Source organism: Aquarana catesbeiana, linkage group LG03 (assembly GCF_042186555.1).
Source record: "Aquarana catesbeiana isolate 2022-GZ linkage group LG03, ASM4218655v1, whole genome shotgun sequence".
Lineage (NCBI taxonomy): Eukaryota > Metazoa > Chordata > Amphibia > Anura > Ranidae > Aquarana > Aquarana catesbeiana.
In genome coordinates this window covers 517,140,216-517,168,099 of record NC_133326.1, presented here as the reverse complement: position 1 = coordinate 517,168,099, position 27,884 = coordinate 517,140,216, and the positions used below count along the sequence as shown (strand labels likewise).

Genomic DNA, 27,884 nt, shown 5'->3' with positions numbered 1-27,884 from the left:
GTGCCACTTACCTGCAAACGAAGCCCACGTTGTCCCCGCTGGTGGCCATGTCCATCTTCACCCCTCTTTCTTTTGGGGCTGTGGACTTCAGCTCTGTGACTGGCCGGAGTCGCGAGACATCACTCATGCGCATGCGCTCGCAGGAACTGAGGGGCAAGGGCCCTTTAGAAACAGCACGATCATGCCCTTTCTTCAGTGTGCATGCTCCAATGACGTCGGCACACGTGCACAGTAAAACCTTGGATTACGAGCATAATTCGTTCCAGAAACATGCTTGTAATTCAAACCACTCATATATCAAAGCAAATTTCCCCTTAAGAAATAATGGAACTCAAATGATTAGTTCCACAAACATTTATTCATAGGTCCTTCAGTTCGTAGTCCATATAAAAAGCTTCTAGCAATGTGACCAGGTTGTGTAACCATAAAATGTCCATCCACAAATGGAAGCCTCCACAAGGGGATTAGAAGCAAAATCCATCAGGAGTTACAGAGTAAAAAAGAGTAGAGAAGTGCATTTAAGTGTAGCAATATGTTGCTAAATGTTGTACCTTCATTAAATGTAACCATATTGCTAAACTTAGAGGCGCCTCTCTTCTCTTTTATACTCTCAGTTGTGACATGACACTACTTGTATATCAAGACATTGCTTATATATCAAGACAACATTTATTTTAAAATGTTGCATGTCTTGCAAAACACTCTCTAACCAAGTTACTCTCAAACCAAGGTTGTACTGTATATGGTAAATATCTCCTAAACGGTGCAGGTTTAGGAGATATTTACAGTACCTACAGGTAAGCCTTATTATAGGCTTACCTCTAGGTAAAAGTGGTGTGTAAGGGTTTACAACCACTTTAACTGGTTTCTTGTAAATTTTAAAGTCTGCACTATCCAGATCTCTGCAGCTGTATTCACAACTGTGCCCATGAGTCTTAGCCATTTTTGTTTTTCATTTTGGATAGAGTAAGGAAGGATTATAACCCCCATCAGTTTTTTTTGCCATCTGTGTCTCATAAGGGAGGTTACTCATCACTTCCTGTCCCACAGCCAAAACAGGAAGTGAGAAGAAATCCTTCCAAAGTGAGGGAATCCCCATTGGAGGATGGAGGTCCTGTTCTTCTAATAACCCAAAATTTGGGATTTTCTATCACTTTCACTTTCGATGGTAACAATAAACAGGATAAATAGAGAGGAAGAATTTCCCTAACGGGGCACAGACAGCAACACTCAGGTTGAACTGGGTGGACTGGTGTCTTTATTCAACCTTACTAACTATGTACTACAAAATGTGCCAGGAATTCCAATCCCTCTCCACTCTATCCAAAACGACAAAATAAAAAAATAAAAAAAGATGGCCTTTAGTTACATTTTAAATATGGTGCTTAGAGAATGCAGCGTGAAGAGTAAGGCTTCCTTGCCTGGTTTCAGGCTTCATTTGGTGTTTTGGAGCATATGCTGCATTGCTGATATAAGATCAACTATCTCCTATAATGTTGGGGCATCATAAGCTGATAGTTGCCATAATGACATGCCTGCTCCCATGTTTGCCCCTTAAAAAGCCCCTGTCTCTTAAAAAGAATGCCATTGTGTTTAGAAGATTGGCTGGTCATACTGTATACCAGGGGTCTCCAAACCTTCCAATCAAAGGGCCAGTTTATTGTCCTTCAGAATTTAAGGGGTGTTTAAGAATGTCAGTGGAAATATTCCTGGCATCAGTGGGCAAAAACATTACCATATTTGGTATTAGAGGGAGGAATAGTGCCCCATCATTGATATCATTGGGAGGAATAGTGGTCCTAATATTGGTGTCAGTGGGAGAAATGGTTCCCCATTGTTGGTGTCAGTTGGACGAATAGTGTTTCATATCAGCGAGAAGAATAGTGCCCCAAGGGCAGGATAAAAGCAAGCAAAGGGTCACATCTGGCCCCAGGGCCTCGGTTCCGAGACCACTGCTGTATACTAAGGTCATCTTCTAGCAATTTTAAAAAATGTCAGTAGTGTTAACAAAGGAATCAGATCACTGATAAGGTTATCTCTGTACTCTCTCCTCCATTCAGCAATCTCCATTTCTCAGATGATTGGCCTCCATAACTGCCCCTCCCTCTCCCAGCTTGAACGCTGATTTGAAGGCGATCACATGAGGCTACTACAAAGACAGACTGTAGCGTTAGTGAAAAATTCTAGTTACTGATAAAGTATTATTATTTATTACATAACAGAACTTACACTGTAGTGCACCTTTAAGTGATATTTCAGTTTTTGGTGGAGTCTGCAAACTTGTGTCCAGTCCACCTTGGAGTGTTGGGTGAGCCTAAATAAGTATAAGAAACTAATTAGTAGTTTAGCGCTCCAGCGTCTTAATGTAAATATGAGCTTTGGGAGAACTGGCCCTTCAACTTTAAATCACATCTTTTTCTCAGACATTAGTACATACTAGATAAAAAAAAAAGAAAAAGATCGCTTCAATAAGCCGTATAAATGTTTATAGAAAAGAGTAAGTCTACTGATGAGAGAAAGGTTTGTCAGTGTGGAGCTGGCCACAGACAGAAAGGAAGGACAGTTTAAGGCTTCCTGCCAACAAGCTTCACCTCACTCTGGGATAAATTGAGTATCTGGTGTCTGGATTTTGCGCATTTGGTTGTGAATGAGGGAGCGCTGACAGCCATGCCATCCGGCTGGGGAGGGTGACACCTCTCTTCTCGTTGGTTTTCTATGCCCGAGGCGAGTGCCTTCTCGGCTCTCTAATTCTTGGCAGGGTGCGTGATACTTGTCGTGTCACAACCCTGCAATTGTCACCAGGCTTGTAATGATACACTCTTGCACTAAACACACACTGCTTACTGCTACTGCGAGACAGCTACAATACGTTTAGCTAGCAGGCTGACCGCTGTGTACTAATAAATATTCCCAATGGAAAACTGTTATAAGGAAAATAAATAAAAGCATCAAAAGGATTCTTTTTTTTTCCCATCTCTTTTATTTCCAGTGTATAAATGCCATACCAATGAAAGAATCAAATGAAATGAATCAATGAAAAAAGTGATAGGAACATAAGTAATGCCAGGCCGCTATTGGTAGTTTGTATATACTGTGTGTGTGTGTATATATATATATATATATATATATATATATATAGTAGATTTATACAGTATGTATATCTATATATATCTACACACACACACACACACACACATTACTGGTTAAAAGATATACTTACCCAACAATCCTATTTAGGCTTCTGTCAGCAGAAATTGTGAAGAATCCTAGAAATCCTAGGTAGTTGGTAACTATGAAACTATGAAATGTAAATGCTGGGGGTTTTCGTTTTTAGAAGGCCAGCTTTACATTTGTGTGTTGCTGTAATACATGATAAAACATGCGTTTGACTGTAAATTACTGCCACGCACTTTAACACACGGTACTATGTGCCCAGCAGTGACAATCATTTAATACTGTAGCCACCAATGCACTTGTACTATAAGGCACCAACAAGTGTATACCGAACACTGTATACAGTAGCAGGTTTACATGCGTTGAGGTGTGCTGCCAGCCTATTTAAAGTGAATAGGCTGACCGAATGCAGTGGGCCTCAATGCAGACATGCACAAGCACAAAGGGGCTCTAGCAGGTGGCATGCTAAACCTATTTTATATTTTTTGGCTTGTTCTAAAAGGAAAGAAAAGTGTTACCCCAACATCACCTCCATCCCTAATTCAATACATATATACAAGGGTAAAAGGAAACCTTTTACCCTTGTAAAAGGAACTTCAGGAAAAATCCTACTCTCAATATGTCAACGTATAGAAGATTATGGGGCGTTAATACAAATAGAGAGTCGGGTACTTACGCTAGCAGTGTTTAAAAACACGTTTATATACACTTTTTTTAACTTAATAGATAGCTGGGTTAAATTGGGGTTTTTAATTTCCTGATTTCAGCTTTAAATCAAAACATTTTAAAAAAAATAAATGCATCTATGTCACAAGATTTATTATTGGAATTTTAATGGATGTAAAGAGTGTCATAAGCCTATATTGTAAATTTAGATAATTTAGATAAGCTATTCATTGATGCACACACTCTCCAGAATGTCATATGTTCAGTTTAAATGCATGTGATACATTAAATGCATTGTTTGACCTAATAGTTTTCTCACCTTTTTCTCTATTTCATTTGCAGATTCTTCCTAAAGTTCTTCCTTAAGTGTAACCAAAACTGCCTGAAGAATGCTGGGAACCCTCGGGATATGCGAAGATTCCAGGTGAGTCAGAAAACACCAGAATTGGAGTAGAACTTGTACACTTTACAACTGACACTAGTTTAGGCTCTGCAGGGGTGGAGCTTTCAAAAAGGGTGTATGCCCATAGTGTGGGAAACACACACCTCTGCTGTACATTCAGCACCCTTCAGTACTTCTACTGTATTTACTGTCACTGCTCAGATCTCTGCAGTCCACTTGCGTTCATTTGAGAGTTCTATAGACAAAATAAGCTTCTAGACTATTATTAGGGTTAATTAGTAGAACCTCAGCAATGGATTTTTCCTGCAGGCAGCTGCCGTCAGTTATACATCTGCAATGTTGTGCTATGTATTATACATACTAAAAGTCACAACCTTGTATGTGAGTGACTGGTAAGAGTTACATTGGAACATTGTTGTGGATTTATTTATGCATTCCCCAGTCCTGGAGCACTGACAAGATACTCCCTCATATCTTCCTGCACTGCTCCAGAAAATACAACATATGTTGCCTTAGCTGTAGTTTTAGGCAGGGCTGGTGTTTACGCCTTGGTTATTGACAAGAAGTCCGCTGCCTGCCAATATATAATTATGTAAACTAGCCAGAATTTTCATTGATTGCATAACTTTCCACTATTTAGTTCCTGAAAGAAATGTGTTCATCATTTGGGTACCATTTAAACCCAACTTTTGTGTCATCCAATGCAAAACCCATACCACCACCCATACCACCACAAATGCCACGTGCGTGCAGCGCCGTAACCGAAGCAACCAAACAGAAGTCATTTTTGGTCCCTCTGAACTGCTTAAAAGGAGAAAATAGTTAAATATAGCAAGGTTTAAAGGAGACATGCGTCTATCAAATTCAACCCCCATTCAGCCAAGAAAAAAAACAAAAAACACATGCAAGCACACCTTGAATCTTTGGACAACCTAGTTGATCCTGGTAAATTTGTTTTGCAAGGAAAAAATCCTTCCCGACCCCTAAAGGCAGCTGGGCCAATCCCTGGAATAATAGTCTGCTATGTATTTTTTATAACAAGAGTCAGCTGAAAACCTACAAATGAAGACCTCTCCAAAGTTGTTAAGTCCTCACTTTCCAATCCCCAAGAGAATATTCAGCATTATACACTTCCAGGAATTTTGGATATCCCCCACTTCACACTCTGGTTCTGTCTGTCAGCTCCCTTGTCACTACAGGACACAGTAGTTATGTAGGGGCTGGCAGGAAGAACCACAAGCCTTAGAGGGTAACCGGGCAGAGAAGGAAAGACTCAGGATCTGCTGTTGAGTACAGTATTAGGAGTCTTCTTTTTTGGGCTACTTTTTTGCAGAACTTTTTGAAGTGATAAAGACATTTTAAAGTATAAACACTATTTTTTTTTTGTTTTGGATATAGTAGGGAAGGATTAAAAGCCCTGTCAGGCAATTTTTTGCCTAAAGTAGTAAGTTGATGGTGCTACAAACCTAGAGTAAATGATGCTTTAGTCCTGGAAGTTTATTTTATTGATGTTGTGCTGATAGTGTCCCTGTGGGGCATCTTGGGTGATATGTGGACTGCTTCTGTACACCAAGGAACTACCACAAAAACCCCAGGATATAAAGACAATATTTGAATCTAAAACCTGAGCGCCACACCAGGATGTTATAGTAAGGTTTCATTCAAAATATTAATTGGGTACAAGAGCCAATGTGTTTCGGGGGCCACACATCGCCCCCTTTATCAAGGCTTATGAAAATGGGAGATCTATTTGTGCAAATTCAAACAGTGATTTATATTCTGAATGTGGTTTGTTGTCAAAAGAGTTGTCAAATTGTTATGCCCCGTACACACGGTCGGACTTTGTTCGGACATTCCGACAACAAAATCCTAGGATTTTTTCCGACGGATGTTGGCTCAAACTTGTCTTGCATACACACGGTCACACAAAGTTGTCGGAAAATCCGATCGTTCTAAACGCGGTGACGTAAAGCACGTACGTCGGGACTATAAACGGGGCAGTGGCAAATAGCTTTCATCTCTTTATTTATTCTGAGCATGCGTGGCACTTTGTCCGTCGGATTTGTGTACACACGATCGGAATTTCCGACAACGGATTTTGTTGTCGGAAAATTTTATCTCCTGCTCTCAAACTTTGTGTGTCGGAAAATCCGATGGAAAATGTCCGATGGAGCCCACAAATGGTCGGAATTTCCGACAACACGTTCCGATCGGACATTTTCCATCGGAAAATCCGACCGTGTGTACGGGGCATTACTCAGTAACATTCATCAGCTGGTTTGAGCAACCTTTTGCTTTTTTTTTTTGCTGTCTTTCCGGCTGGGGAGACTTCCCTTTACTTCCAGTCTTGGAGACACAACAAGAAGTGAGAGGAATTATCCCTATAATGATGGAAATGCTCATCTTACAAGGTTGTCATCAGAACATTTGCTCCCAATGGAATACTTCCCATCACCTTTTCTTGACAAATCTAGAATTTTGGATTTCTCCACATTTTCTCTCCTGGGGACAATGGTCAACAGGAAAAATAGAAGGGTGGACATCCCCCTCAGACCTGGGCTGTAATAAAAACTTGGCTGAGGATCTAACATTTCCAGCACTCCATCTAGAAGACTTTGCCGTTGTGCTCAAAAGTTTGCACACCCTGGCAGAAATTGTGAAATTGTGGCATTTATATAGAAAAAATGACTGATCATGCCAAAAAACTGTCTTTTATATAAGGATAGCAATCACATGAAGCCATTTATTATCACATAGCTTTTTGGATCCTGTTTAAATCATAATAACAGAAATCACCCAAATGACCCTGATAAAAAGTTTACATACCCTGGAATGTTTGGCCTTGGTACAGACACAGAAGGTGGCACACACAGGTTAAAATGGCAATTAAATGTTAATTTCCCACATTTGTGGCTTTTTAAATCACAATTAGTGTCTGTTTATAAAAACACTGTCTTCTTGGAGAGCAGCCTGTATTTCTCCTGCGGTTACTTGTGGGTTAGTCTTTGTATCCTGAGCATATATCCTTTTATTTTTTTTCCGTTTTGGATTGGGTGGAAAAGGATAAGAACACATCAGTTTTTATTGCTGTCTGTGCCCCCGTTTAGGAGATTCACCCTCTTTATTTGTCCTGTTTACCATTATCATTAAAAGTAAATGGCTAATTCTAATCCCACATTGCTACATTATTGATCTATTGTTGTATCACAAACCCTGTATTGATCACGCTTACCATTTCCTGTTATTTTTGTGGACATGTTACTTGTAACTCCCCTTTACTGATGTATGGGGCTATTCCCCTCTGTTTTATTTCATTTTTTCTGTTCTGTCAATTGAACTTTGTACCATATCAATACAACATTTGAACTAGAAAGTGAAAGTAAATGAAATTCCCAAATTTTGGGTTGTCCCCAGAAATGTAATAGAGGGCAAATCTTCCAATGAGGACACTAGTTCTGGTGAGATGGGGGTCCCCAAGGAATCCCCTTAATTTGAAGGTATTTCCTTTCACTTCCTGTTTGGACATGGGACAGGAAGTGAAGGCAAATCTCTGAAATGGGACACAGATGGCAGATAAAAAAATTTGACATGGGTTATAACCTTCACTTACTCTATCCAAAATGGAAAAAAATGTTGCCTATAGTTCTACTTTAAGGTTAGGTTGCTCTAAAGAAAACATCCATCCATCCTCTGAAGTGTTCTTCCATATCTGTGGGTTATTGCTCACTGTAGCTCACCACACTGCCTTATTATAAAAGGCTGATGACAGAAACAAAAGCGTGGTATAGAGGAATCATGTTTAAGTCATGTCTACAATACATTGTATAATAATGTTAACAATGTTAATAATTCAGGTTTAAGCAAGAGACATGCAAACCATGTCTTTACTTCTTGATGGCCAACTGTGCATCCAGAGCCGCTGCATGATAGCTCAGGCTAAAAATAGAGCCATTTATCCAGCTTGCAACAAGCTGTTTCAAGCTTTTATGTTGTTGTCATTGCAAGATATGGAAACCATTGCTTTTATGGAATAGAGTAACTACAAATAAAATGGCTCACCTCACTATATAATAAATGTAGAGTGTATATTTTCTGTCTCTGCTAGGTTCAGGACTACAAATAATACAAATGTATTTTTTTTTATTTTTTAATCAGGTAAATATAAATATTATGCATATAAATATGTTGTAGTACTAGTGACTATTTCCATCCAGAAAGTGGCACTTTAGGCTACTTATGACATTTATTTTATCACGGTTACGTCATAGTTTTGGGGGTGTATTTGAGATGTGCAAAGAGAGATCACACAAATACTTATAAATATAATATTTAAAGAAGTAATGACAGATACATATAACAAATGTAATAATATTAGAAAATATAACAAAAATACTTAACTAAAGATGCTGTTTCGCCACAGAGTCCCGCTCGCTTTTCATACAGTGTGGCACAGATGATTATAGAAGCATGCATAATAGCAAGCTCTGATACAAGACTAAATCTTCCAAGCTATAGCTATAGTATATTTAGGACTTGAATGTAAGGAAATGGCTAACTCCCGCCACCTCCCCTTGCAAGCAACAATATGACCTTTTAAGGACTTGGTCAGTTTGCAGTGATATTCTTTTGGTATGAAGTCATCTAAGGTAACTAGACTTTTGGAGACTTTGTGAGACAACGTTAATAAGGAAATATGACATTTCCCCATTACATGTATACTATGCCTTCCCCAAAGCATTTTGCACAACCAATAATTGGTTATGGTGTACAGAACCAATTAGCTGAAACTACACACATAAGATAAGTTCATAGTTGCTTATTGGCTAGCACTCCTGCCTTGTATCACTAAGGTCATTGGTTTGAATCCCAGCCAATCCCAACCACAACACTAGCTGCATAGAGTTTGCATGTTCTGGTTTCCTCCCACACTCCAAAGACATGCTGGTGGGTTAATTGGCCTTAGTATGTGAAGTAGGGACCTTAAATAGTAAGCTCCTTAAGGTAGGGATGGATGTGAATGCACAATATATGTAAAGCACTGTGTAAAATCGTTGGTGCTATATAAAATACCTGTAATAATAATAATAAATCAAAGGATTAAACTAGGCTCACGGGTCTCAGATGAGCAGTTACATGCAAACAGCGGTGATGCCAGCCATTGATTTCTGCAAATCTTACAGCAGTTGCTGGTCGCACACAGCATTTGCAGGCTGCGTTTAGTACCATTAGCAACAATATAGCCAGCAAGAATTAAGCCATATGCCCACTTCCTTCCCTTGCACCGTTGCTCTGTTCACACAGAGTCACATAGAGTTTCAATAAAAATAAATTAAAAAATCAGTCACAAAAAGAATATCTCCTTCCATACTATCTCTCTGTAGAAAAGCCAGGATCTTTTTTATACCGCTGACATGAACGTACCCTGTATTAAAAATGTCTTTGTAAAAAAAATAATTTGTCTAAGTAACAAAGAAACAGTTTAACATTTTTAAAGTTAAATATGGTAAGGAAAAAATAACTCCAAACTGCTACAGTGTCTCCTAAAGTCCAACCCCACCTATAGGGATAGTGAGTACATAGAAAGTGGATTAGGACTTTAATGCCTGTATGATTTCACACTAAAATGGACGAGGAATGGTTGGTCTTTATGACAGCTACAATCCTAAAGCAGCTTCAGATTTTACTGGTTGTAGCTCACTTAATGGACGTCACCTTCACAACATTCTTTGTAGAAGCTTCCTTGCATATTGAGTCACTTAATATAATGAATTTAGTGCAGTTAATGAAATAGTGAACTACAACAAAAAAAGCATATTTTATTTGAGAAGTAATCGAAGCAGGTGCTCCTTCCTAGACTTAATTTGCATGACATCATCTGAAGTCCATTTAATATCCATTTTACATCTTCATGACATGTAAAGTGCTCGCAGTTTGGCGAAGTTTCAAAAAGCAAGCATTTTTACATATTGAAGAGTTACAGTGTAAAATAGAGACATGGAAGGTATAAGTGCAAGTTTTGTTATATGGAGTGTTTCTAACAGTGCTACTCCTAATAAAGGCTGTCATTATATCAATCCAGAAAATAGATGTTAACCCTGCATAATGCCTAAACACAGATAGCTCCTTTCTTCTAGAGAAAAAAGTCGATGAAGGCATTGTCAGGTGGAGTACTTTATAAATACCTGGAAGTATTCACTCCATGCACTTAAAGCCCAATTGAATTTTTAGTTTAAATTAGCTAAACACATTCCAGGTGCATCACAACAAAAGGAAAACAGAAAGTAGAAAAGCCTGTCCTTTGTCAGCATACTGAAAAGAAGGACCTTTGCTCTCTATGTGGAAGCAGTGGTCACTCTTCAGGGGTCCAAGGGAACCCCTGCTGAGTGAGAACTAGAGCTCTTCAATCAGCAGGGAATATGAGCTCTAGGCCTGACTTGGTAGGGGTGTGCAGAGAAGGCACTACTTCCACACAGAGAGCAAGGGTCCTACATGCTGGCAGGGGACAGGCTTTCCTACTCAGGCTTTTTATTAAAAACAAATCAGAGTTTGCACACTTTTTGTTTTAATGCACTTGGAATGTTTTAGAAGATTTGTACTGGAAGTTCAGGTGAGCTTTAATATGAAAAAATATATCTCATGCCAGGTCCTCTTTGAGAGTTCCCAGAGTGATGGAAATAGTTGTATTGATAATTGTTCATTACCCAGCTGCACATTCTCAGCAGAGTAAGGTGGGAGAAAGAGTTCTGTAGGAGAGCCATTCTTCTTAGTCTAGGGTTGTCACAATGGTGGTCTTTCTGTTTCATGCCCTGATTAATGTTGTTCTATATTAGAAGCATGCTCTGGTTTTTAATCTAGATTACTATCACGCCATTGGCGTACCTGTATAATTACAAGTAAATTGCCATTTGTTATTAGATCATTGTCACCCGGTTGGCATGCCAGGCGAGTGTTCTTGGCAGCCAAAGATCTGTGTAGGTAAGTGGCAGCAACATGCAAACAGGGCTGCTGATCTCTGGACCTGTAACGACATTCTGTCAGGAGTGCCATCTTCACAGCGCCGCCGTTTCACCACGTGTAAACAGAGATTGCTTAATTACGCAGGTCATGTCAATTACAGTGACCTTTGCATTTTCCCGGAATTAATCACATTCTCCTGGGCTCAGGAAATACTCACAGCATCACTAGCAGTGCCATTAAGTCAGCAGTCCCAGATAATTCCGTAATAAATGATTTAGAAGGTTAGAACAAATACAAGCAGCCTCAGAAATGGCTTGCTGCTTTCTTTTGTATTATAGCAAGAGAAAGAGCCCAGTGTCCCTCTGATCTTCAGACTAATGACCTGTTTATTACAAGGAGGTATCATAGAGCAGCTTTCTACACACAATGTAGTTCACTTTATTGTTTGCCAAAGCAATATGAGGACCAAGAGACATGTGACTGCAACTTTGTAGGACTTCATTTGGTGCCAAGCCCCATGGACATGTAATTTAGCCAAAAAGTATTCTTACATTCTACCATATTATCTCCAGACCCACTTATCTGTCCCCGTGTCTCTGCTCCTCCATACTGTTCTTATTAAACAGGAAATCAGTCTGCTCACATAATTTGTAATAAAAACATCTTTGTCATTCTGAAGCTTCCCTCCAACCACTTAGCATATTATTTTATATATACTGTGATGACAATTTTAACTGTTCGCAGCGGAAGCTGCTGCCTGTTCACTTCCTGGATTTACACAGATATACACCTCCAGCTCTGCAGCTCTCATTGGCTCTCTTATGACTCATCCACCCTCCTTTCCTGGCAAACTCTCACAAGAGTGAGAGAGAGAGAGAGAGAGAGATAGCTGTGCATGATGCCATAAGCCTAGGCTTTTTTTCCAGACAAGAAACAGGAAGTGGGCTGTATAAGGTATTTACTGGCAGAAAAAAAATGTTTTACTATCCAAAGTTAAAACAACAAGGGCAGAAGATTTAATAGATAGAAAGATGAAACATGACTGAAGTTCTGCTTTAAGCATCTATCTCTGCTATCCTACAGTTTTCACCATCAGCCCATGTCTCTGCTCTCATAGCATGCCTTTGTCTCTGTTCTCTTACACTATCCTTACTCATCACCTATCTCTATTCTCTTGCACTGTCCTTACTCATCACCTGTCTCTGTTCTCTTACACTGTCCTTACTCATCACCTGTCTCTGTTCTCTTACACTGTCCTTTCTCATCACCTGTCTCTGTTCTCTTACACTGTTCTTACTCATCACCTGTTTCTGTTCTCTTACACTGTCCTTTCTCATCACCTGTCTCTGTTCTCTTACACTGTCCTTACTCATCACCTGTCTCTGTTCTCTTACACTGTCCTTACTCATCACCTATCTCTGTTCTCTTACACTGTCCTTACTCATCACCTATCTCTGTTCTCTTACACTGTCCTTACTCATCACCTGTCTCTGTTCTCTTACACTGAGTAAGGAACTCATTAGTTGTCTCTGTTCTCTTGCCGCATCTTTACTCATCATCTGTCTCTACTCATCATCTGTCTTTACTCACTTCCACTAACCTTACTCACCATAACCTGTCTCTGCCTTTTTACACCGACTTTACTCATCACCTGTCTCTTCTCTTATACAGTCCTTACTTATCACCTCTCTCTGCTCTTATTACACTGTTTTTATGTATCACTTGTATCTCCTCTCTTACACTATCCTTACTAAGCATCTATCTCTGCTCTCTTACACTGCTCCCCATCAGCACCCATGTCTTTGCTCTCTTACATTGTTACCAATTAATTACAGTGTATTTGCTCTCCTACGATGCCCCCACCCACCCCTTCCTTTGGCACTTATGTCTTTGCTGTCTAACAATATTCTACTCACCACCTGTGTATGTTTTCTCCAGCAGTGTCCATGCTCAGCCCTGTGTGTCTGCTCTCCTACACCGTTCGCACTCATCCACTGTGTTTCTGCTCTCAAGCACCTATCCCCCTCAGCACCTGGTATTTTGCAACCCGTTACTGTCCCTACTCAGCAACTGTGTCTATGCTCTCCATCATTATCCTTACTTATCTTCTAAGTCTCTGCATCTTCTTACTGTGCCCACGTAGCACCTGTGTCTCTGTTTGTCTCTGCTCTTTAAACCTGCAACTTTACAATTAAGCCCAGTGCTTTAAAGTGATCCAGTAGGGGAAAAAAAGATGTAAAAAAACTCTGGCACCATATGTACAGTAAAATGACCTTCATTTCCTGCGTTTGGTAGCTGACTAGGCTTTTCCACCATCTCGTCAACATGTTTCCACCTGTTTGAAGTGAACCTAACCTGCAAATAAAAAACCCTAATAACCATGTGTAGCATGATCTCTCCTGGGCCAATAATGGGTGCACTTTTCTTAGTCATTAAATAAATGCAATAAGTATTTAATACAGAGCACCCATCATCTGGTTCTCTCAGAGTCTCAGCAGTAACATGCTGTCACTTAGCTGGTAGGGCCTGAGGAGTGATCAGATATCAGGGTTCATCTCCTCTGGGTATTATTTATCAAAGTGCCTAAAAAGTGTCTGCCATCCCCTACAGCAGGGATCTTCAAACTACGGCCCTCCAGCTGTTGCGAAACTACACATCCCATGAGGCATTATAAAACTCTGACATTCGCAGACAGACTAGGCATGATGGGAATTGTAATTCCTGAACAACTGGAGGGCCATAGTTTGAAGACCCCTGCCCTACAGCTTCTAATTAGAGTCTGTGGGGTTGATTTACTAAAAGTGGAGAGTGCAAAATCTGGTGAAGCTCTGCATAAAAACCAATCCACTTCCAGTTTTTTTTGTCAAAGCTTAATTGAACAAGCTGCAGTTAGAAGCTGATTTGCACTCTCCAGTTTTAGTAAATCAACCCCCACTGTTTCTTAAATGATGGTTGCAGATAGTCTGAATGCAATTGGTTGCTGTGGGATAATTAATGCACATTGTTTTTTTAAGATGAGATGAAAAATATTGGCTGTGAAGAACATTATCAACTATACTATTGGCTACAGGGCCGTAGATAATCTTTTGTCCTGGGGGGTTCAGTAGCAGGTACCAAGTGGTTAAGCGGAAGGAGGGTGACAAAGCAGCGTTGCGTGGGTCTATGGAGCATGCACAGTGCACCCCCGTAGCAAGCAGCTTTCTATAGTGGCACATAGAGACGTGGAAGATCAGGGTTCACTCTGTGCAAAACCATTACACAGAGCAGATGAATATACAATGTTCATTAATTTAATTTTAAAAAATTGCCTAGTTGCCTTTAGTAACACTTTACTCTAATAATCTTTTAACCACTAAGACATCTTTCACACTGTAGGTGTTTTTCAGGAGCTTTACTGCTAAAAATGCCTCATCTCCTATCCCAGTGTGAAAGCCCGAGTGGTTTCACACTGGGGCGCTATGCTGGCAGGACACCAAAACAGGTTCTTTTAGGCTTTTAGGCGCTTTAGGAGCGGTGTATACCTATGGGCAGTGCTGCCAAAACGCCTGCAAAGCGCCTTGGCAGCGGCAGTTTGCGGGCGCTTTTTACCCTTTATTCAGCTGCTAGCAGGGTTAAAAGTGCCCCACTAGCAGCCGAAAAGCACCTCTAAAACGACGGTAAAGCACAGCTAAAACTAGCGGACCTTTACCACCGATGCCCCCACACTTTCAGTGTGAAAGGGCTCTTAAAAAAACATAAGTGCACCAGCCAGATGCCTGAGAGTTACCGTATTCTGGCAATAGGCTATGAACCTGCAGAATCACTATAACAGATTTTGGGTGCAAAGCACTGACTGGTTACAATTTCTGTATCTTCCTCTGCAGACGTGCAGCTTTATCACAAAACAACAGGCTGGCATCGAGAGCAAATAATTATAAATACTGACACAGCAACATGCGTTCTGTCTGTAAATATAACCATCTGTTTCACCCCGCCTGGTTGCTCGCTAGTTTTATACAATTCTACCATAGTGGTGTGGTGGAGTGCTTCAGAATGTTCATGTGCTACTTTATTAAAGAACCAGAATAAAAAGATAATATTTTTTTTTTTTATCCAAAGATGAACTGCAGCATATAAGAGAACTGTTTTACCTGCTAGAAAAAAACACCATATTTAACCAGTTCAGTCCTGTGATTTGCTCTGCCACACAGCACAGGACAGAGATGCAAAAAAAAAAAAAAACAATTACAGGGGATTTAACTATTCCGTGTTCTGTACAAAATAAAAAAATAAAAAAACAAAATTTGATATCCTAGCCTGAGTATATATTGTGTTTATATATATATATATAGTGTTTATGACTATTGACTATATCTCATGCAAAAACAAGTCATATGGGTAATTTAACAACTGGAATCTGATTGCTTTAAGCAAAACTCTTTTCTCCATGCCAGTTTTTAAAAATGGGGTCACCTTGGTGTACCAGCACTGCAATTGTATTTCATTTGTTTTTACCAGCGGTCTCCAAATTTTTCAGCACGAGGACTACCGTGTGGATTTTACAAATGTTTGTGTGCTGAAAAAAATGTTTTAAAAAGAACATGCCCTCTTATGTCCAGTGCTTATCAGAGTCCCCCTTTGCATCTAGAGGGACCCATCAGAAAGACAGGGGGAGGGTCATGGCTGGCTGGTTGGCAGTGAATGAGCCAGACTCTGGATTATGATGCACAGACCTAGGCATCCACTGCCAGCCAGCTGGGGTATTTTCAAGGTCGTTGCAAGCTGGATAAAATCTTGGCACGGCTGAATGTGGCTGTGGGCCGTAGTTTGGGGTCCCCTGGTTTATACAATAGAGGAACCTTTCCTAACCTTTTTACACTGAGGGAACCCTTGAAATAATTTTGAAGTATCAAGGAACCCCTGCTTCAAATTAATATATCTATATTTCAAAATATTATGATCGGTTAGCTGTTGAAAGTTTAAATATGGCATACCTAGAAAATTTGACACCCACAGCAGATTACGGTATTTTACAACACTTCCTTGCTCTGTGTGACAAAAATAATCATGAAATGAAACAAATCATGATGGCCAGAAAAGAAACAGACTGTGAAATTTGAACTGTTCCCATACACTAGTCATCAATTAGAAAAGTGTCTCCTTGTGTTGGTGGTCAGTGGAGAAGTAGGAGAGGTGCCCTCTTACATTGGTGGTTAGTGGAGAAATGCTCCTTACGTTGGTGGTCAGTGGAGAAATGTCTCCTTAGCTTGGTGGTTAGTGGAGAAGTGTCCTCATATATTGGTAGTCAGTAGAGAAGTGGCCTCTTACATTGGTGGTCAGTGGAGAAGCGCCCCCTTAAGTTGTTACTTAGTGGAGAAATGTCCTCTTACATTATTGATCAGTGGAGAGGAGCCCCTTTAGATTAGTGGTCAGTGAAGTGCCCTCCTATATTGGTGGTTAGATGAAATGTGGCCTTTTACACTGGTGGTCAGTATTCAGTACAGAAATGGCCTCTTACATTGTAGGTTAGTGGAGAGGTGCCCCTTAGATTGGTGGCCAGTGGAGAAGTGCCCTCCTATATTGGTGGTCAGTAGAGAAGTGGCTTCTTACATTGTTGGTCAGTGGAGTGGTCATTGTTGGTCAGTGGAGAAATGCCCCTTTACATTGGTGGCCAATGGAGAAATGCACCTTTACGTTGGTGGTCAATGGAGAAATGTCCCCTTACATTGGTAGTTGGTTGAAAAAAAGCCCCCTCTTGAAGGTCAGTTCAAAAGCGATCCCTTTCTTTGTCACTGGGAAATCCCACACCCTCCCCATAAGTTGACCATACACTGTCATTTTTTTTTGTTCAGCCTAACAAATTTCTCCATCCACACAAACATACGCACAGCTGCCAGATACTGGCTGCAGCCACTGATTGAAAAACAATTTCCAATGTATCTCTTTGACAGGAGACAATCAAATGATTGACTTCTGTAGAGCAGGTGCAGCAACACACTGATCGAAATGTGTCTGTTCTCTGCTTAACGGGATGAATTTTGATCAATGTATTGCCAACTTTATATTAGCGCTCATGGTAAGTGGGAGAACAACCTTTGCGCAAGGAACCCCTGGTAACCTCTGGAGGAACCCTGGTTGAGAAAGCCTGCAATATAGTATATAATTTTACACTGCATCTGAATCTAAAACAATTGGTAATAATGTACCGATTGCTCCTCAATTTTTTTAAATGGAAACCAGATAGCAAGGTTTGGATCTGAATTATAAAAAGGATAAAATCTGTGCAGCTAGCAGAGAATTCTGAATGAATGATGAGGGAAGGGATTGTGACTGACAGATCTTGGAGTGAGGTCATGAACTCTGAGCTCAAAGTATGCTGGGATTGTGATAAGAGCTCCATGTAACTGTACCGGTGACTAAAACATAAATGATGTCATCGGCTCTTGCTCACTGTGTGCTGTGGTATGTTCTCCAGTGGGCTGTATGGAAACTGACATTCATCTGTACTTCAAATGGACACTAAAATCTGTTAGAGTCACTGATAATTACCAAGAATTTTAAAGTGCACCTGTCATTTTGCAGCAAATTATGTGCTGCAGTTAAGTGCCATCGTAATGCTAGGTAATGGTATATTACATACAGCCCTGCCCTTCATGCTATTAAAGCCTGAACTCCAGGCAAACAACTAAATACACAAATATATGGGAGTTGTTTTATCTGCCAAAAGAGTTTTATTTCTGTTCATTAAGTCCTTAGAATTACACAGCTCTGCTGCACAACACAGCCCCGGCTAGCAGGGGAAATGTCCCTCCCCCAGCTTGTGACTGGTCAGTGAACGGAAAGCAGCATATTGATGAGCTCATCTCTCTGCCACTCTGTTCTTTCCACCTGTCAACACTGCACTGCAGCGCAACTGATTGGCTCCTTGCACTGCAGCACAACTGATTGGCTTCTTGCACTGCTTTTCCCTTTCCCAGTCTGAGCCAAATTCAGGTGCTTACACTGCTTGCATCTTAGGTGCACTGGGGTGCTGGGGTAACCTATTTGGAATGGGTTGCCTCAAAGTATATTTGAGCCCTTACCTTGTAAATCAACCCATTCAGTAGAAATAAAAGGCAAAACATTTGTCTTTATATTTAAAAAAAAAAATTATAAATACTTTTTTCTTTTTTTTAGTGATCACATGATCTCTGTTCTCAGCTCCATAAGGGGCTTAGAGAGCTAGGGGTGGAGAAACATTAGTACACTGATCTTCTCAGTGAATAGCTGTGTGGGGAGGCGTGTCAATACAAGTCTGAGCATTGGAGGACAGGCAGGCTGTTGTCCCAGTACAACCAGAAAACTAGGCTGGATGAGATCTCATGCTTAGCCTAGTCAGTTTGAAATAGGAAAGCAGGTGAACTGGCACGATCCCCAGGTATTTCACACAAAGGAACCAATGCAAATTGCGCAAACCAATCAATATACGCTTATTGGGGTATACCAAAAATATGTAGCAGAATACAAATTGGCCTAAATTGATGAAGAAATTCGATTTTTTACATTTTTTTATTGGGTTTGTTTTATAGCAGAAAATAAAAAATATTGTTTTTTTTTTTCAAAATTGTTTTTGTTTATAGCGCAAAAAATAAAAAACGCAGAGATGATCAAATACCACCAAAAGAAAGCTCTATTTGTGGGAAAAAAGGACATCAATTTTATTTGGGTACAGCGTGGCACGTCCACGCAATTGTCAGCTAAAGTAACGCAGTGCCGTATCGCAAAAAATGGCCTGGTCATTAAGGGGGCAAATCCTTCCGAGGTTGAAGTGGTTAACACAGCACATATTAACATAGCTCTTGCTAAGGTGCATGTGTAAATGCACCGCAAAGGTGTACAGCTAATATAAAAATCCCATTTTGTTTCTATGTTGTTTTAAAATAAACAGTGATAATACTACTTGGATAATCATATTTTTAAAAGAGTTAAAAATGACCTTTGCATACACATATTTTTCTAGACTATGTGTTTTTTTTTTCAGATTTGTTTTAAAATATACAAATTAAATACAAAATCATATTGCACTAAAAATAAAACAAACAATAAAATAATTTGAGAAAAAAAGTGGATGCCATATTGGACAGTAAAGCCTTTATTAGTGGGATCCAGGATATGAAACAGTTAAAACACAAAACGTCAGCATAGATCACAGAGTGGCAAAAGGTGAGAAAACAGGCCTCACATGCAGACGCAGGGTCAGAATGATGACCTCACAAGCGTGTCACTCCTTCACGTGGCACTCGAGGCAAAGAACAGCTACAATGATAGATTTACAAAGAGACCTGGGAAGAATGCCAGAACAAGACAAAGTATTTTTATTTTTTTTTTTTCTAATCCAGTGTTGGCAGCTTAAACATGAGGTAACGGATCCATTAGTCCTAGTCTATTGGTCTCTCTCCCTCTCTCATATCTCAAGTGAGGTGATTCTAATTAAATGAATCTGCATGTCAATCTATCGGTGATCAATCAAACGAAGCCCGCATGCCCTCCCTCCTCGGCAGCTGGGAGCTGGCGGCTGACAGGAGCTGATAATGGAGGAAAAAGTGCACTGTCTAGCAAAGTTAATTAGTCAACATAATAGGTGGATTATAGAGGGGACTGAGCAAATGGCAAGGCTGCGTGTGTTAGTACAAAAGTGCCAGACAAGGTTGCAATTAACAGACAATAATTATATTTGGGTGTAAAATGAATAAACACATCTCTGAGGGCCTTCACAGAGAATGCAGAAGAAGTGGGAAGCAAGTGCGTAGGCCTGAAGCCTTCATCAAAGGATTTTATGTCACAAGGCCAAATGGCACATTTACCCAGGATTGCCGTTCATACACCGACTTCAGTATTTGCTGACAAATGATCTACCTGATTTATAAATCACATTCCAGTCTACTTTTAAACAAATTACTTTTACCTGCCCTTCCTCTCTGTTTTACTATATTGCTTTTTACTTACCTCCTATCAGTTGGCCAGATGGTCAAAGTACTGTGGACTATATCAGGTGACACTCTGATCGTCTTCTAAATCAGCAGGGCAGCATAGCACAGAAGATGCAACGTTTTTCTGCCTAGGCCCAAATGGAATAGCCATCAACATAGAAGCCTGCAGGTTGATGGCTTTTCCTATCAGGACATTTGTTAAAAAAGCCTAGCCTATTCCATGGTCCCACTGGTACTGGGCATGCAATGTAAAAGCAAGTAAATAGATTACAGCTTTAAAATTGAGATCCCTTTGTAATGGATGAGCAGGAGGAGTTTGGAACTTTAAGAAATTTAATCCCAGAAGCCCTGGATGAAATACGAAGCCAGTTTGGTGATTGTTATTTCTCTTTATTTGTAGATCACCAATACATTACATAAGGCTTTACAGATCACATCCTTCCAAGCAGTCATACAATTATAAGCCTACAGGGGGGTGTGGGAGGAAACTATTGGCCCTAACCGGATGCCCACAAAATACGTACATATACTTTCTTAAAGATTGTATCCCTGGTGTGATACCAGTGAGAGGAATGGTTGGTTTCAGCGGAAGGAATGGTGCCCCCTTGTTGGTGTCAGTAGGAGGAATGGTGCCTCGAAGGTCAGATGAAGGCAAGAAAAGGGCCGCATTCGGCCCACGTGCCACAGTTTGGAGACCACTAATGTATACCAACAGTGCTAACCACTTAGCCACTATGATTCAACCATTGATGCCCTCCAGAAACTGATATATCAGTTAGGCTATGTTCAAATGGGCTACTAAAAGGGAATTATATGGTTGTGACACCCTCCATGTGATTCCAAACATTAAGGGAGTGCACAGATAGTAGAGTTGGTTTTCCACTTACTCCTGGCTATTAGGTCCTTTGGTTACCTTTGGTGAACGCAGCTTTGATAAAATGAGCACCAAAACAACTACTTCATCCAGTTTCTGTCTGAGCATAGGCTTATGTGTGCACCTTGCCTTTAACAATTATAGGTTTATATAAAATAAATCATTGCCTCTTTGCTTCTATAAATGGACAGTTGTAGAAACCAAGAGTGAAGGCCTCTGGTTATCCTCGGGGCATTTCCTCAGCTTCATCATGCTCAATAATTGTCTTACGTGTACATAGATTAGACCTTATTGTCAGCCCAGACTTCACCAACCAAAGCACATTTTTTATCTTTATAAAGTATTTAGAAGGACCATTGTAGCCAGGGCAATTTACAGACTGGCTATAAGAACGTTTGGCATTTTTATCTTGCTTATTTTCAGTGTAATCTGTTTCATTGTTGAGTTATTCTTTATTAGGTGTCAACTCCTAAAACAATTTTGCTTCATTAACTATTTAAAATAAACCGGGATAAGTCGCATTTTATGTCAAAGAATGAAATAGATGACAGGAAGCAATGTGTTTCCCACAAACCAGGCTGTTCACTTCGAAACCATTAAAAATTAAAGAGATTTCTGAGGTGGCTGTTTTTTTCGTGCACGAGTGACATTTCATCTGAAAGCCTTTATAACCAATTTAGACTAGCTTTTGCGCACTTTGAGCTCCTTATTTACAACATTGTTCTATAGAATTTTTTCACTGCATGAAAACAGAATGACGCATTTACAAATGGTTGTCACATTGGTCAAGTAGAAGGCAATAGGAATTTTTGCTGTAGAGAATTGTGGAGCTAGAATGTATTACTCCTTAGCAGCCTATCAGTTTCAAAATTTGGTTCGCAAACGTCCTTTTCCAGGAAAGATCTCAAATTGTTTTGTTGTACTGGGGTACTGCATGAATGAGGCTGGCTGATCCTTAAAGTTAAAGGTGATCTTGGTAAACTATTAAATATGGAACCCAGCAGAAATGGTGTTTATTGTTAAGCTGGCCACATGCATTCAGAGCAATCATTACATTGGGGGAGATTTCCCAAAACTGGAGCAGTCAGAATGTGGTGTATCTGTGCATGGTAGCCAATCAGCCTCTAACTTCAGCTTGTTAAATTAAGCTTTGACACTAAAACTTGGAAGCTGATTGGTTTCTTTGCAGAGCTGCACCAGATTTTGCATGTTCCAGTTTTAGTAAATCTCCCCCAGTCTGTTATGTGTAGATATAATTCCAAAAAAAAAGTCCTAAAATAAAATCTAATATGCCATAAATACTATAAAATAATAAATAGATGTAGGAATATAAGCATATAAATATAAAGATGAGCAATATGATTAATGAAATGAGAAGCTGTAAATGTTGCATTTAAAGTCTACCTAAAACATATATTTTAGGCAATGCTTATAAAACTCTGTTTCTGTACATCTGGGAGTTTCTGGTGTTCCAACCTTCCGTTGAAATCTCTGTAAAGTAAAATGAATTGGGTGTCCAGCCCAGTGGGGAGAGTGGGAGTCTCTCATAATGGTCAGAGCAGGTTTACAACCCCAGGAACTCAATCTCAGAAATCTCACCAATAGAGTGCCCAAAATACATAAGAAACTGATGGGTAGTTACACTCCCCAACATCTACCAAATACAAATACTAGGTTTAGATTGGCTGATTCTTTAAATCTATGTTATCCATGCACAGTATGCATTCTATTCTTTGTTTTAAAAGATGTTTTCATTATACTGGTTCACCTACACTTAGCTGGTTATGAAAGTGGACAGCTTTAAGCTAATCAGTAAAGTTGTCACTCTTGAACAACGCAAACATATTGCTCCTTGGCTAAGCTGGCTGAATTTTTTTGTGACCACCCTGTCTTTCATAGTCTTTTTTCCCTACAACAGTGAATTTGTGCTTAATTTTTATTCTTTAACATAGTGTTTTTATGCTGATAAAGCCTTTAAATTTATTTACAAACAGAAATCCTTTCCTCCCGTTTACCCCATGTACTGACAGTATCCATGTCTTTTTGCAGGTCGTTGTATCTACTACCATCAATGTAGATGGACATGTGCTAGCTGTGTCAGATAATATGTTTGTACATAATAATTCCAAGCATGGAAGAAGAGCGCGTAGGTTGGATCCTTCGGATGGGACTCAATCCTATCTGGAACATGGTAAAGTTTTATAGTTGCTTTCTTATATCATCAATGCATTAAATCATTTATTTGGTGGGCACATGCAACAGATGAATTTGAGGACGCATACCGATATTATAATCAGAAAACCAATATCCTTATACTACCTAGCTCTCATGCACTTTATGTTCTTTTGAAGATGAACTCCAGGATATGCAAATATTGTTTAAATACAAGATGCATATTCTTACTTGAATCTTGATGTGCTTTGTGTATTTCCTTCAGATCTGTGTAATAATCCAGTGTGAAACCTTACCTCTGTGCAGGAGCTTCCTCTAATAAGGACCGCTCACTACCATTCTCTCCTTGTGCAAGGAGACTGGTCTTGTCTCTGCCCACTCCTGTAGTTTTCTTCATACACCCCATAGTGGGTGAATCTGCTGGGTCCTCCCATCAGCTCTGCTCTCTGCACTCTGCCCAGGCTAGTTGCACACAGTGATGATGTTACTGATAATTTAAAAGCTAATCATTGGGTTTGGAAAGGCATTAGGTGCACACAAAGAGAATTTATACCCTTTGTGGCTTTATAGGAATACATTTAAATGAATATTGTTTGTTCCCAGATATAGCTTATTGGCAAATCTCCCAGCAGGCTGGAGTTTTGGCTTAAGTTAGGATTTTATTAAAATAGCATAAATAAAACATGGAATAATTGTTATAACACCAATTTGATTGGCTGTGGCAGTAACCTCCTTGCCTGACATTTTCCTATAGAACATAGAGGATTTCCATTCTGTTACCCCTTTTTATTTTGTTCAGGGCAAAACTGGTGAGTGTACAAGTTCTACTTTGAAGGTGTTCGACGGTGATAATTACTGTAAATGGGCATGATTCATATGAATAATTTGCACCTACCTCCTCCCCGCTGGGGTCTAGCATAAAATGTCTGTGAAAATATGTGCTTTTGCTCAGCCAAAGATTCCTAGAGAAAACAGGTGATATATTTAAGCCACATCAGAATTTTCATAATATTACATACGTTTTTCCTCATTAGAGTTGCCTCCAAAGCTGTCAATCAAGCTCCATAAACATGAATGGGCTAGGCAGGTAGTTGTCTCCATCCATTCCCTAATATGGTTTTTCCCTAAATCGAATGCATATACCAAGGGACAATTGTGTGGTCAAAAAGGAAGCACCAGAATGTGTGCCACCTGGGCATATGCAATGCCCTTATTTAATAGGAAAAGTCATTTATTTAGAAACTGCAACCAGCACTACATTATTGAAGATGTTTATATATGTCTGAGGTTTGGACAAACTTTGGCAAAGTCTCCTGATTTTCATAAAAATTTAGGAAAATAAAAACTCTCAGTTTCGCTCATTCCTTTTCTTCGATTTATGGGGGACTTTGTTGAAAACGTATTCTTGGGTTTCTGGTTCTTCGGTGGCCATTACAAGTGAGTCCTACCCTCCCTGTTGGTGGCTTTAACTGTATTGTTATTAGGAAGAATGTAACAAAGAGGACTTGAGAACACCCACAACTCCAATATGGAAAGGAACAGAGCGAAAACCATGGCGGGGAGATCTTGCCAACCAACCACTGACACCCTGGTACCAGTATTTAAATATATATATATATATATATATATATATATATATATATATACCGTATATACACACACAGCCAAGAGAATAAAACAAAGAAGTATGCCCCTGGTCTGTCCACAAAGAAGATTCCTTTGTGTGGGTGACAGGTTCACTTTAATAAACCTATACTGTGCTTCGCTTCATTATTAGCGTTACTCTGCGAACGTCTGCATGAATGCAATAACAATAAAGAAGCTGTACAGCTCATTTACACCCAGCGTAGCATCACTTTCTCATCTTGGTCCCCAGTGACTAAAGGCTTTAGTCTCAGACTGGGATAGCTCAGGACCCCTCGGTGCTGCCGGCTGCAGAACATTATTATTCAATGATTGAATATACTACAAGGAAAAGCGGGGAAGTCGTCACCCTGACAGCATTCTGGGGAGAAGTGACTAAATTACTTTATGTACCATTAGTGCTAGCAGCTACGCCGAACTCTCATCCAGTGTTTATGCAAATGCAAGTGAGCACACTCAAGAGGTCCTGGCAGGCAAAGTGGAGACAGACAAGATGTTAAATGCTGCTCTCTTTTAAATGGCCGCTTCAATTTATTTCGCTGTTCCTTGCGCTTGTGCCTATTTCTTTCTCCATGCGTTCAATGCCAATTTGTTTACATGAGACAAATCTTTTCTGGTGGCATTAAAAAATCCTTTCAGAAGGTGGAGAAAGAGAACAAAACAAAAATGAGCTGCCAAAAGAGCTAGCCTTTAATCCTTTTAAGAAACTATAAAGTAGTTTTATATTGCTTCTTTATTTATTATTATCTGGGCTAGAAAAATAAAAAAAATGTTTAGACAAGTAAATTAGAAATACTGCATATTATTATTAATATAATGCATTCTCATTTTCCACCAGCAGGTGGAGCTATAGACAAATTGTATGTGCTTTCCAGTTTCACCTTACTTCCCTGTTGTTTACTGAGCTCAGTAGATAAAGCTGAAATTGAAACATGTAAATGTGCCAGAACAGTGACTCTCTCCCCTTCCCCTCCATAGCGCTATGTCCAAAATTACAGAAACCTGCCTGAATAGGAAGTACTGCTGCTGTGTTAGATAATCCATAGTGCTTTTGCCATGTATTACATATTTATGTATAAACTAAAGAACGTAATACAGTATATTCATTTTTAATTCTTATATTATTTTGAGTTTATGTTTTTAAACAGATATACAGTATATATATTTAAAATGTAAAAACAAAAAACTAAAAATATTATAAAAATCAAAAAATGAATTTAAAATCAAATTGTGCTAAATCATTAACGTTTGTCTTTATAGTTGACTTTAATCTGATATTAGCATATATACTCTGAAAAAAAATCTACTAATAGAACATTCAGTTTAGTTTCAGCTTTTTTGGTCACAATGGTGGAGCAGATAATTAAAACTTCAACCTCATTAAAAATTAACAACATTGACCCCCACCCCCATGCTATTGAATAATCTATTGCTCATTTTTTTGCAAGAGGGTGGGCCAGCCACAGTTAGGGCCTTTGTCAACAGGCTTTGGTAACAGTTTGACATCAGTTTGAGATGCTTCTGAGATCATTCCAAATTTTTTGACAGGTGCATTTGACCTGCAGTTGATCTGCTTCTGATCTGCATTTCCATATTCTGTAAACTTGTGCTGAAAGGGATGCTGATGCTGCAGCTTTTCTTATTACAATGCTGAGACATATCATGTGATAATAGTGATGGCAGACCCTTAGGTTTAGCCATAGCTCCCAACTGTCCCTGATTTGGAACAATGTCCCTCTTTCCTCCTCATGTGTCCCTTATTTTGGTCTGATCTACATAGTTGTGTATAAAATGCACTTTTAACCACTTGCCGACCAAGCGCTGTCGTTTGACGGCGGCAGTATGGCACTCCTGCACGAATCGCCGTAGCTGTACGGCAGGTGCCTTTAAAGAGTATGGGGGGGCGTGCGCGCGCGCGTCGCGTGGTGTAGGAGCTACCCACGGTTGCTCCTGAGAAGGACAGAATGGAGATCTGTCAATGTAAACAGACAGATCTCCGTTCTGTCAGGGGAGTAGAGACAGATCTAGGAGCAGTGATCGGTCTCCTCCCCCAGTCAGTCCCATCCCCCCACAGTTAGAAACACACCTAGGGAACACAGTTAAACCCTTGATCACCCCTAGTGTTAACCCCTTCTCTGCCAGTGACATTTATACAGTAATCAATGGCTATTTTTACCTCTGATCGCTGTATAAATGTCAGTGGTCCCAAAAAAGTGTCAAAAGTGTCCGATCTGTCCACTGCAATGTCGCAGTCCCGATAACAATTGCAGATTGCCGCCATTGCTAGTAAAAAAAAAAAATAGTAATAAAAATGCCATAAATCTTTCCCCTAGTTTGTAGAAGCCATAACTTTTGTGCAAACCAATCAATATATATTTATTGCGATTTTATTTACCAAAAATATGTAGAAGAATACATATCGGCCTAAGCTGAGGAAGAAATTAGTTTTTTTATATATTTTTTGGGGGATATTTATTATAGCAAAAAATAAAAAAATATTGCTTTTTTTCAAAATTGTCAATCTTTTTTTGTTTATAGCGCAAAAAATAAAAAACGCAGAAGTGATCAAACACCACCAAAAGAAAGCTCTATCTGTGGGAAAAAAGGACGTCAATTTTGTTTGGGCACAACCGCGCAATTGTCAGTTAAAGCGACGCAGTGCCGTATCGCAAAAATGGCCTGATTTTTAAGGGGGTAAATCCTTCCGGGGCTGAAGTGGTTAATCTTACAGTGTTTCCCAGTGCTAAAGCTTTCATCCAATTTCTAAATTGCTGTATTTCTAAATTCCAAAAGCCAGTATAAAGTAATAGTAGTGGTAAAAAAAAACAACACTTGTGGGTTGGTTTAACTAATTATTTTTATTTTTTTGTATGATTCTCCTATAAGGGGGCGTGGCAGGGGGTGTGTCCTCTGCCTACATACTTTTGCTAATAGGTGTCCCATCTGAAAAAGTTGGGAGGTATGGGCTTAGTAGTCAGTTTTTATAAAGTACTTGCTTGGCTTGCATCAATATTTACAGAACACAAGCGGGTAGAAATCTGCAAAA

General features: G+C 39.6%; 1 protein-coding gene across 4 annotated transcripts in view; it reads left to right on the top strand.

Annotated features, from left to right (window-relative positions):
* The window catches only part of EBF1 (EBF transcription factor 1), a 465,753-nt gene that overhangs the window by 326,266 nt on the left and 111,603 nt on the right, over nt 1-27,884 (top strand). For all 4 annotated transcript variants that reach the window (XM_073621181.1, XM_073621179.1, XM_073621180.1 and 1 more), the window contains exons 7-8: nt 4,183-4,264; nt 23,072-23,213. In XM_073621181.1, coding sequence (XP_073477282.1) covers nt 4,183-4,264; nt 23,072-23,213 — 224 coding nt within the window. The remainder of the gene's footprint in view (nt 1-4,182; nt 4,265-23,071; nt 23,214-27,884) is intronic.